At 36.3% G+C, this 12748-nt stretch overlaps 1 protein-coding gene across 1 annotated transcript in view; it reads left to right on the top strand.

Moving 5' to 3' along the window:
- The window catches only part of LOC107673579 (probable phospholipid-transporting ATPase VA), a 54058-nt gene that overhangs the window by 35998 nt on the left and 5312 nt on the right, over positions 1-12748 (top strand). The window contains exons 11-16 of the mRNA XM_016467216.1: positions 203-306; positions 1328-1454; positions 2145-2329; positions 5433-5784; positions 9303-9379; positions 11486-11611. Of these exons, the coding sequence (XP_016322702.1) occupies positions 203-306; positions 1328-1454; positions 2145-2329; positions 5433-5784; positions 9303-9379; positions 11486-11611 (971 nt within the window). The remainder of the gene's footprint in view (positions 1-202; positions 307-1327; positions 1455-2144; positions 2330-5432; positions 5785-9302; positions 9380-11485; positions 11612-12748) is intronic.

The following is a 12748-nucleotide window of genomic DNA, read 5'->3' as shown; positions in this document are numbered from 1 at the left end:
TTGGATGGTGGGGGGGCGCGAGTGAAATTAGACCAACTTGGGGGGGCGCATGTCCTAAAAGGTTGAAAACCCCTGGCTTACAGTATGTGTTTTTCACACTGTGTGTTTAATATTAGTTTAGTAAATCCTTCTCTAAATGTTAGAATATTTTGATGGATTGTCTAATTTTCTTTTTGGTTTTCTTTGTGTTTTTGTATTGCAGATGATTGCAAAGGAAAACGACAAAGGAAAATCTTGTATAAAACTCAAAACTACTTAAATCTTTATGCTGCAGACGGTCTCCGGACACTCTGTATCGCCAAAAAGGTAACACGGACTCTCAGTAACAATTGGAAAATTACATTTTTTAATATGATATAATATAATATAATCTTACACAAATAATGTTTTTGAATAACCTTCATTTTGATATATATTTAATTTAATCTTTAATATGAATCTTTAATCAATTGACAGCCCTCATTTTTATTTTGTCACTTTTTTTTGTACACTTTTGGGTGGACTTTACTGGATAAAAACAAAGTGTTTGTGTTGAAAATGTAAAAGTGTTTTTGCACCGATGGTTTACAAACTCTGAGATTTTTCCCAGAATGCTGATCTGTGTGACAGATCTCTAACTCTCTGTCCGTCTTTTTCTCATCTCTCTTCTTTCTCTGTATCTCATGGATCGTAATATATGCTCTCGCTCTCTTCTCTGACTTGTTAACTCAGTGTCTTGAGCTCCTCGTGGGAGTCTGGTTGCCATATGATGTGATAAGATGTGTTCTTGTTTTTTTCCCCAATTTTTCAACAAACTTTCACATGCTTCCTTGGATCTACTGACTTAGATTTCTGCTGTCATTGACAATCAGAATTTTAACCAATGAAACGTTACTTTTTTTCCTTTTTCTAACTAAAGCCTAGCTGTGATCTAACACTTCCTATATCATTTTAATAAAAGTATGAATTCTATCATTTCTTCTTTTTCGCATGCTTCATTATCACTGTTGCTAAATAGTCACCTTAACAAAAGGGAAGCCTTGAACAGCTTGCATACAATTATTTTTCACACAGCTAAGTGTGATTTCATACATAAACGGAGCTGCTTAAAGTTTAACAAGCCTCTTATTGTGTTAGTTTTATTTTCTCCACCTGTTTGTTTTTTAAACCAGCAACCAGAATACCTTATTGCGCTCTTCTCTCTTTTTCCTTTTTTCATGCATCCCTTTGAAGCTAGAAAAACGTTTTGAAATATTGTGACAACCAGTGCTTTATCAAAACTCATTTTTTGCAAATAATGCTGATGTTGCACCTCTATCAGTGATGTGATTGTATTTGTTTGGTCCAGGTTGTCAGTAAGGAGGAGTATGCCAGTTGGCTACAACGCCACCTGGAAGCCGAGACAGCCATACAGAGGAGGGAGGAGCTGCTTTTTGAGTCTGCATTAGGACTAGAGACCAACCTCCAACTTCTGGGTAATAATAGTTCCTAAAGCACTCTTAGTCCATCAAGAACTAATTTACACCTGGTGTTAAAGGGATGGTCACCCAAGAATACAAATTCTGTCACCATTTACTCACCCTCATGTCATTCCAAACCTATATGAGTTTCTTTCTTCTGCTGAACACAAGAGAAGATACTTTGAAGAATGTGGGTAACCAAACAGTTGCTAGTCCCCATTGACTGTCATAGTAATTTTTCCATGGAATTCAATGGGGACCAGTAACTGTTTGGTTACCAGCATTCTTCAGGATATTTTCTTTTATGTTCAGCAAAAGAAAGTAAGTCATGCAAGCTTGAAACAACTTGACGGTCAGTAAACAATGACAGAAATTTCATTTTTGGGTGAACTATCCTATTAATATCTCGAGGTTCAAAACACAAGTGCTTACTAACAGACACGTAAAATCTTTCTGTCTGTCTTTTCAGTGAAAGTAAACAGTAAAGAAAATATCAAATGTACATCAGTATAACAGATCCGTGCATTTCTTATGTAAATGATGTTAATCAAAAAGCAAAAGAAAATTTTTTCGCTGCTTTAATAGCTTTAATGGATATTTGCTTCTATGTTAATGTTAATAAAGTAATTCGGTGTGACTACAGTAATGGTTGGGGGGGGTTGTTGGGTGTTGGGGGGAAATCTTTCTGTCTGTCTTTTCAAAGAGGAGCAACAGGTATTGAGGACAGACTTCAGGATGGGGTTCCCGAAACCATCGCCTCTCTGAGGAAAGCAGGCCTTCAGATCTGGGTGCTGACAGGAGATAAACAAGAGACTGCCGTCAACATTGCCTATGCCTGCAAACTGCTGGACCCAGAGGAGGAGATAATCACTCTTAATGCTGACTCACAGGTACACCCAGCATGCACTGCTGCAGTCTCTCAGCAGGCTCTGCTCTTTCTCCTCACTTCCTTCTCCCTCTGAATGCTGACTGAGTGAGACATGGTCTACATCTAATGACTGTTATGATAAACAATTTATCTGTTGATTACTTCTGCAGTCAATCATTTGGTCAGATTCCTCATCTCCAAACAATATGAAGTTGAAGGCCACAAATAATCACTAAACTGAATTTGAGAACCAATTCATTTAAATTTGAAATGTTTGAAAGAATTGATTTGCTTGAAGTGTCTCAGAATTCCCAACACTGCGGGGAACTGTCTTTCACATATGCCTTATTAAAAAAGTAACTATTACTCTCAGGCTGCCCCACTCCAGCTGACAACTTGCTTGCAACTACAGAGTTTGGAAAATGTTTCATATCAGTTCTCACAAGGGGTTAAAAAGCCTTTTATGATTCTATGATATCTTTGGAGTAGATTCTATTTGATCTTGTATTTAATTATTTATTCTCTGATTTATTGATTATTATTGTTCTTGTTTTGCTTTTTGCAACCAGGAATGACAGAAATGTCTGAAGGTATTGCTCATAACTTGTAGGCCTGATTGTTCCAGTTGAAAACACAAACTGTAGTTCTATTTCTCCCACTATTGTACCTTTTTTCCTTCACCCATCTACCATATGAGTGTTTTTTCCACTATGGGCACTTTAATCTCCCAAGGGCTGATTACAAATTTTTAGGGATGCACGATATTGGATTTTTGCCGATATCCGATATGCCGATATTTTTCAACTCATTTTGGCCGATAGCTGATACCGATATATTTCCTTTTGTTTGGAAACAACACCAAGTCTCTCCTGTGCAGAAATGATAAGCAAATAATTTTTAATTTTGGTTCGTTTTTAACAAGAACTTATTTGTTAGAATTAAATAACAATGAAGTTCTTTTGTAATGAAGGTACATTGAAGATTTGAAAATAACTATAAAAAATATATATATTCAATCGCTGCATTTTTTTTTTCAGGAAGATCCAGTGGTAACCTTAATATTTTATTTTAAGATTTAACATTTGTAAATGGTTGTTGTATGGAGTTGTACAAATTCTGAAAATCTTACACATTACACACATGCACAACATATTACACATTAATGAATAAATCAGTATATATATATATACAATTATTTAATTTAAGAGACATGTTTGTGTTGTTTTTGTTTTTTTGTTCATGTAAGCTATAGCTTCTGAACTTTAAATCAAAACATACTCATGATTTTATGGCTTCAATTACTGCTTTATTTAATCAGAAACTGTCTAAATATTATTTTGTGTATTTTGCTTTCATTTTATTAGAAGTAGGCCAACAGCGCCCCCTACGGAATTAAAACTCCTTACTGAGCGGGCATTAGGACCTGGGGGAGGATGCACGTGCTATTACTGTTTACTCTATCATACACCGAATGCGTCATTCTGTACGTGCATTCTCAGTTTAAATGCAGCGATCCAAAACAGTGAATCTAATTATCATTTGAGCAAAACTTTGCTTCAAGAACGAGCCACACTGCTGACGTGATCTAATCGCTAGCACACCCTGAGCACATGTGAGTTAATGTATTCCTCTTATCGGCAAGACATATCGGCATATATTTTCATATCGGGCCGATATTTACATTTAAAGCCATTATCGGCCGATTCTGATATTGGTGCGATAATATCTTGCATCCCTATTTATTTTTTAAATATTATTATTATCTAACTAATTAACTAATCCCAACACTTTTTCTCTTGGGATGGCTCTGTTTATCCTTCTTTGTTATTTGTTTGTCAAATGTCATCTTTAGTTAGTTTAATTATCGGCAACTGCTGTTAAGATTTTCTGTTTTTACACTGACAGCACTGAGAACAAAAGCAGCAGGCACACAATAAATTATGTCAAAAATTAATGTTGATTAATTTTCAAGTTCTAATTAAGTAAATATTAATATCAATTAATATTAATTCGATTGTAGCATGCTACTTGAACCCATTACCTGGGATTTGAACATGGGATGTCCGAAGCACAACGGCGATATATGTCGACGAGCTGCCCACAAGGCTATCAGCGCCAACAACATGTTATCTTCAAATTAAAGTCAGTCATGACCATTTTTATGTTTATGGGATATTGCAGTGTTTATTATAAATAATTTTCCCATGCACAGAATTTTTTCATTTGTGCGCCCTCATAATCTTTAATCATTACTTTAAATAGACTTTTTAAATAGTGATATTGCATATATTGGCTTTTTATCAGCTAACCTGCTCTCTAAGATATCAGCCATCAAAAGTACATATCTAGCCTATTTTGTAAGGTAATTTATTTAGACCTAAAGGACCAAAAGTGTCTATAGTTGAAAAAAAACACCCATATTCCCCTGCATGTCCACTATTAGACTGTAGGTGTTTCCCTCACAGAACTGCTGAACTGGTTTGAATGAGCTCTCATGATGTTTCATGATTTTGTCTCCTTGGAGAACACGTGATGCCTCCACATGAGTTTTGTTTTGAAAAACCACACAGGCAAAGATATGTCATCCAAGAATGTCTTAATCACCGACTTGCTGTATTAGTCAGAACGTTTTCTTTGCTTAAAGGGATAGTACACCCAAAAATAAAAATGGTCATCATCATACTCTCGCCCTTACCTCATTACAAAGCTGAATGACTTTCTTCCTTCTGTGGAACAAAAGAAGATATTTGGAAAAATGTTGGGAACCACGCTGTTTGGATTACTTTTGAACCAAAAAGAAGACATTTTGAGAATATCAGTCTCAGTGATTTTTTTTGTTTCACTGAAGAAAGTCGTAGAGGTTTGGAATCACATGAGGGTGACTAAACAATGACAACATTTTCATTTTTGGGTGGAGTATCCCTTTAAAAAAAGTGATTTTGTACAGTAAATATGTTATATAATTTATACCATAATTGTGATCTGTTTTGTTGCATTTTTTTTCTTTTCTTTTTGGGGGGGGGAGTAATTTCTCTGTTTGCCAGATGTTGTTTAACTCTCATGAGATCTTTATGTCCCTTTTATGACCTTCCTGATTTTTTGGTTTGAATGTGAACTCTTACTAGGAGGCCTGTGCTGTATTGCTCAAGAACAGTCTGCACTACATCCAGACCAAGTTCCTTTGCAACCCTCGACCAGATCCTCAAGCAGCTAGAGGCTATGCTGGCATCCACTTCTCTTCTCCGGTGTGTTCCCCGGCCTCCTCTGGCCACTCCAGCCCCTTCCTGGTGCACCGGCTAGGGCTGGTGATCGACGGCCGGACCTTGGCCTACGCACTGGACAAGAGTTTGGAGGACAAGTTCCTGGCTGTGGCTCGAAGTTGCAGGTCCGTTCTATGCTGTCGCTCGACGCCCCTGCAGAAGAGCATGGTGGTCAAGTTAGTGCGTAACAAGCTCAAGGTCATGACGCTGGCAATAGGTAAGTGGTGGATATGTTTGGTCGTTTTTAATCTAGTGTTTCTTGCAAATGCTTAATCTCAAGTGAGTTTTTAACAGTGTTTCGTTTAGCTGAATTTGTTGCATGAAAAAAGTTTTTAAAGCCCAGTCTGCAAATGATGACTCCCTAGTGGCCATAAACATCACATAACGACAGCTAAGATAATACACACAAATGAACTTCACTGTGTTCCACAGTACTAATGCTAGTGACTGTGCTTAAAGGAATAGCTTGCCCAGAATTGAAGATGGCATCATTTCCTCACCCTCACATTGTTCCAAGAGCTTTCCATGCTCTTTTCCATGCAATTACATAAACAGAGACTGAAGCCTTGAAAGCTCCAGAAAGGACACCTATGAGCACCATTAAAATAGTCTATGTGAGGAAAAATTGCCAATCCAACAAAGTCTGTCCTAATAATTGAAAGATTTTTCTTTTATTCCCTACTTTCAAAAGAAAACATAATTTTGGACATCAGTTTGGACATTACCTTTCAAAAGCTTTTTGATTTTTTTTCTCAGAAATTGTTAAATTGATCAAAAGTGATGGTAAAGACATTTATATCCCTAGGCAAATATTTTATTCAGAAGGTCCATTCATACATGTTTTAAAAAGGACTCATGAGAAGAAAAAAAAGTAAGACATTTTGTCATTTTTGTCAGAACAAAATAGGTTTTCGCTTAATCTTTGAATATGCCCGAGTTTGTCCTTGACTGGTATGTTTTTAAATGATTCACAAAGCTCATGTGAATGATTCCTTTCTGAATCTAGCACAGGAGTTCAGCTCACTGATTCAGTGGGAAGATTATCAGTGTATAATAATGTTCCGCTTTTCTGAAACATTTGCATCATTTTTAAAGCTTGAAAGCTTCAGTCTCCATTCACTGTAATTGCATGGAAAATTGAGACCAGTACAAAATATGTGACCCTGGACGACAAAACCAGTCTTAAGTCGCTTGAGTATATTTTTAGCAATAGCCAAAAAAACATTGTATGGGTCAAAATTATCGATTTTTCTTTTATGCCAAAAATCATTAGGATATTAAGTAAAGATCATGTTCCATGAAGATATTTTGTAAATTTCCTACCGTAAATATATCAAAACTTGATTTTTGATAAGTAATATGCATTGCTAAGAACTTCATTTGGACAACTTTAAAGATGATTTTCTCAATATTTAGATTTTTTTGCACCCTCAGATTCCAGATTTTCAAATAGTTGTATCTCGGCCAAATATTGTCCTATCCTAACAAACCATACATCAACGGAAAGCTTATTTATTCAGCTTTCAGATGATGTATACATCTCAATTTCAAAACATTTACCCTTATGACTGATTTTGTGGTCCAGGGTCACATATGTCCTCAAATGGGTTTGAGAAGACATGAGGGTGAGTAAAGGATGACTGAATTCTCATTTTTGCTTGAACTGTCCCTTTAAACAATAACTGGTTGTTTCTTTTTAAGATGTCCAAAATGGGTAAAATGGGTAGCATACAGTAGATGTTCTTTTTTTTGTTGTTTCTCGTACTGTTTGCTTGGCAAGTTGAATTTGGAGATTAATGGTCCCCAGTGTTGCCAAGTAAACATTTCAGTGGTGACTGGACAGCACGTGTCCGTCCTTTCCCCAGTGCAGAATGCCACATTTACAAGCCTACGCAGCACTCTAGCTAATTATCCAGATGGCTTTAGGGAGAGAGAGAGAGATGTGAGGTGCATCAAGACTGAGCCACCTGCCTGCAGAAAGAGCGGGTTACCTCAGGTCATTCCCCCCACCTTAATAAAGATTTTGTAATTCATTTATGTCTCATGGAAAGATAGGAGCAGGTTTTTTTAAACCTTAACACTGTCATTTTGGATGGGAATGAGAGAGGGAGTGCTCAAACGACCCTCAGCGGTGCTGTAAATAAACTCCTTTGCCTCGATTCAGAGCCTTGCCGTCTTCACCGCATGACTCTAATGAACGGACATTTATGGTGTACAGACATGTTCACAGCAGATGTTACCGGTTCTCACGCTAAGCATATTTGCTTTGTTGGTGTACTTCAAATAAAGGTGGTCTTGTTGAATTTGGCTGCCATGTTTGTTTGTTTCAGTTTGGACAAAGGCGACTGACCGTCTCAGCGAGCTATTACTTTTCTATATACTTCAAAGCCTTCTAGCTTTTTAGCTAGAAAGTCAGCTTTTGATGATAGCTTGGGGTCAAGTCAGCACTGCGCCTTATGCCTCAGGCAACAGAGGATGATTTTAAAAACCACCTCAAGGCAAGTTCATAGGTCCAAGATAAACATCTTTGAACAGATAGTATGTTATCTGAAGTACACTCTGCCTCTCACCATACAGAAGTTTCAGACAGAATGTTGTCAATTTACAGTTCATAATCATGTAGGCCTAATTGTGTTGTCATTTTTTTTTTCCTCTGTCATAATGGCCACACCTTTCATTCTCATGTTTATATACAGGGGCGGTCAGACTAGATTTGAATTATTTTTTTAAAAATGCAAAAAATGTTGTGCCTATTTTATTTTTATTATTTTATTTTATTTAGCTCTAACTCCTCCAGGAGCCCTTTTTTTAGTGATATCCACCAAATTTGCTGTAGTTCTTCAGTCTGTTTTAGCTCTGGGTGTTTTTTTAAGTTTTCCTGTGATCAGATATTCTGAAATATTATGTCTGTGCTCTGACTTGATGTGCTTACTACTTCTAACTGTTTGGACTGAGGCTTTTCATGCAGCAGACAATCAAAAATATTCAAGAGTTATGAATGTTTTGAGTCTGTTTCATAATGTTAATGATTTCACACTCCAGCAATCAAACACAAACAACCTTTATCCTGCTCTAACTAACTTATTAGTCTGCTTACTGCTATATAACCATTAAAATTAAAGATTTTTTTTTAACCTTCAGATATGTCTTAAAGCCAACATTTTTGTCTTTATACCCTTTTCTGTTTGAGGTTTCAGTTTAATCGTTTAACAGTGTGCCTCATTTAGTTTAAGTAGGGCTTAATTGAAGTTTAAAACTTTAATTATATAGAACAGGATGAAACAAAGCCAAAATATTTGATTTTCAGTCAAGAAGTTAATTTGAAGCGTTTAGATCCTTTGCTAGCTGAACATTCCTATACCAATTTGCAGCTCAGACTTAAACTTGAACTGATGAATGGAATGCAAAATTTAGCATGACTGCCACCTCTTTGGGTTCCTGTGTGATTTGACTTTGTAGTAAGCATTTTTCAGATGTGTAAAAGGTGACATTGATGTAAAGTCATGTCACCCTGCTAATGCACTGTCATTCCAGTTAATTTCAGAAACCACAGCTTGTTTCTGGGCTCTTTTGCGGATAATTTATGTTGTTTATTTTTGCCAGCAGAGCACTTTGCTGCTGATGCAATGTTTGCATTAATGCAGGCTGACATTGTGCAAAGTGAAACGGAATTGATAACTCGCGTACCCCTCTTTCTCACCCTCTTTTTGTGTCTGTTTTTCTCATTCATCCTAGGTGACGGAGCTAATGATGTTAGTATGATCCAAGTGGCTGATGTAGGGGTGGGGATCTCTGGACAGGAGGGCATGCAGGTAAGGAGAAACTGAAAAGATCAAGGGGAAGTAATGCTGATAAAGGTGTTTGAAAGGGGATGGTGGAGCCATACATTGTGGCCACACTTTACGCTCTGCCTTAGGTGTAAAGTACAAGAGGAATGAACATTGCAAAGCAGGACTGCAGAGTTAATGCACCAAGGTTCTGGATATACATAATTCATGTTTTATGAAGATGTTTTGGCCAAGATACGGAGACAGCCTGTACTCAGACAGTTAATAAATGGTACCTTACACCAGTGGTTCACAACCCAGTTATGAGTTGCAGTCTCTTCTGATAAGGTCAGCAACAGGGAAAACAACCCTAAATAGAAATAATTAAATGTTGTTAACCATATTATTGAGAATAGTTACATATTTTTATGTTTTGTTTTACAGCATAAATTACACAGTTTGAACACACAATTTATAACCTGTTTTTTTTTTTTTTATATTAATGTACAGTGCTAAATAACTATCACAATATGATTTTATGTGCTTGACACATCTGACAAATGTTGTAGTCCTTATATAATATTATTTTAATAGTCTTTTGCTCAAGTCGTTATTTATTTGACCAAAAATACAGTTTAAAAACAGCAATATTTTTTCAATTTAAAATAACTATTTTCTGTTTTAATATATTTTAAAATGTTATTTATTCTTGCTTAAGAAACATTTATAATCAATGTCAAAGACAGTTAACTGTTATTGACTGCTAAATATTTTTATGGAAATTGATAATTTTTTTCTGTATTTTTTTATCAATTGAATGTTCAAAAGAACAGAAGAATGTTACTTTTGTAACATTATAATTGTCTTTATTATCTCTTTAGATGAGTTTAATGCATCCTTTTTAAATAAAAGTATTATTTTCCTTTAAAAAATATCTTACTGACCCCAAAATTTTGAATGGTAGTGTACATGTATTCAGTATAAATTGCATTGTTATAACTTGTAGATGAATTTTGAAACCGCTGTGTGTAAAAAAAAAAATGCTAGAAAGTTGCTTGATTTTAGGAGATTTTGTTTGTTTTTACAATAAAGAATTTTGGTACTGTATTAAATTGCCACATGATTTGAAATCTGGGTCCTAAAGCAGAACTATTTGAAAAACGGACTCTTCCCCCCCCCCAGCTCTGTTCTTAGTGGCAGGCCTACATAATATACATTCTGTTAAGGTGAGAAGAGAGACAGGAAGCGCCATGAGATCATCTGTTTGACGCTCTGTCTCATGCGTCACGCAGATTAATTAATTCAGTGAAAGATCTGGACGTAATGAGGCACCACTCTTTGCTGTTTGCCAAAGTGCTCTTCTTATCGGAGATCTCCTTGAGGTCAGCACTCTGTATTAACAACCCTAATGAGAATCTGTTTATGACTCTGTCCCATAGATCATAATGTACCAAACATAGTAGGGTAACAACTGATCTCACCTGTTTTTTTATGCTTTCATGATGTGGAGAGAATGACAACGAGGATGGAGAACATAGCTGATGCCGCTGTCAGGCCAATTGTAACTGATTAAAATCCCAAACGTCATTAGAGGCGACAAGGCGGTATCTGTCATGCTGATAGATGACATGTTAACTGCCTGACGCGTGCAGCTGTCGAAAACATATGATAAAGAATAGATGGGTGATAGACGGGGGATCATTTTCACCAGATTCCAGTCAGGAAGGCTTTTCATAATTCTTTTATGCAAAAATGTCCTCAAATGTTTTGTCACCAGGCTGATGTTAATCTTTTGTCTTATGAATGTATATGGATGCCATGCCACCATATTTGTGTGTCTCACTTGATAGATCTTGGGCCTCAAGGCAAATGTCGTTAAAATCCTGTTTATATGAATGTGGTTGAACGCTTTAACTCAATAGGCCATCATGTAACATTATAGGAAAGGAGTGCATTTTTTTTTTTCCTTTTTGAGTATTGAACATATATACTTTTGCACAAGCATAAAATAAAGCCTATTTTTTGCATCCTTAAAGCTTTGCCTATTCATGCACTAGTGTTGGTCCATTGCTTTGTGAAAATAGTTTTAATTGCACATAACTTGTATTAACATTTACTGTCTTCACTGTTCTGTTTACATTGTTTTCATAGGCAGTAATGGCCAGTGACTTTGCCCTGCCACGGTTTCGATACCTGCAGAAGCTGCTCTTGGTTCACGGCCATTGGTGTTACTCTCGTCTCGCCAACATGATCCTCTACTTCTTCTACAAAAATGCTGTGAGACCCTGAAGTCTGCTCATTTCTGATAATAGTTAGCATTATCATACAGGATATTAACTACTGTAAAGGGACTTTGAAAAACAATATGGCAGGAATAATACATACATATATGTACAAAAATAAACTGTCAGACTGTGATCAGTGTTGTATCATACTGAATTAAGGTTTATTTTGTAGTAACGACAAGCTTTCTGGATATTATCCTGCTTACTGCATGGCTGAGAAATACATAAATAGAAATTAAATATTGATTTTGATTTGAAAATATTTGATTATTTGAAAGGAGGAATGAGTGCTACAAGTTAGTCACTTTTTTTGAATATCTTAAATCTTTGTCAGCTGTATCATCAGCACTAATCACAATTAGTAAAATTCAAATGAACATTCTGATGTGTTCAAATTTTGTTTAACGTTTAATTGTTTAACATGACTTTTATACTGTTTAATCATTAAACATTAAATTACACAATTAAACAATTACACCGTCCGTAAACGGCATAAATTGAAATATAATTGTGACCGAAAAGGCTTTTGAAAGTGTAATGTAAATGGTAAATAAAAACCCATGAACAGCGTTTAATAATTAAATATGAGTTTGCATATTTGGTTTGTTAATGAATTGGTCTTATGTTCTTTAAAACATAACTTATGTTCTCAAAAAATATTAATGCTTTAAACCTACAGATACCCTGTATTTCAGCCATTATAAAAAAAATGTTCTGCTCAATCTTCAGTCAAATAGAGTATTCCAGCGAGCCGTGTAATAATGCATCCAGTTTAACTATGGCGTTATTTTAATGACAAATGTCGAGAGTGCATTATTGTAGCGCGAAAGCACATTAATACAATGCGCGAGCGCGAATCTCTCTGCTCGCGCGTGGATTTCCCTTGCTCTCGCACAAAACCGGACGCTCGCGCTCAGATACATGCTGCTCTCGCCCAGAGAGAGTGCACGCACTTAAAACGTGTCTCTCCGGGCGAGAGCAGCGTGTATCTGAGCGCGAGCGTCCGGTTTTGTGCGAGAGCAAAAGGAAATCCGCGCACGAGCGGAGAGATCCGCGCTCGCGCATTATATTAATGTGCTTTCGCGCTACAATAATGCGCTCTCGACATTTGTCATTAAAATAACGCCAT

Source organism: Sinocyclocheilus anshuiensis, unplaced genomic scaffold (assembly GCF_001515605.1).
Source record: "Sinocyclocheilus anshuiensis isolate Anshui unplaced genomic scaffold, SAMN03320099.WGS_v1.1 scaffold44, whole genome shotgun sequence".
NCBI lineage: Eukaryota > Metazoa > Chordata > Actinopteri > Cypriniformes > Cyprinidae > Sinocyclocheilus > Sinocyclocheilus anshuiensis.
The sequence above is the reverse complement of the archived record's forward strand: the minus strand, read 5'-3'. Positions and strand labels throughout refer to the sequence as shown.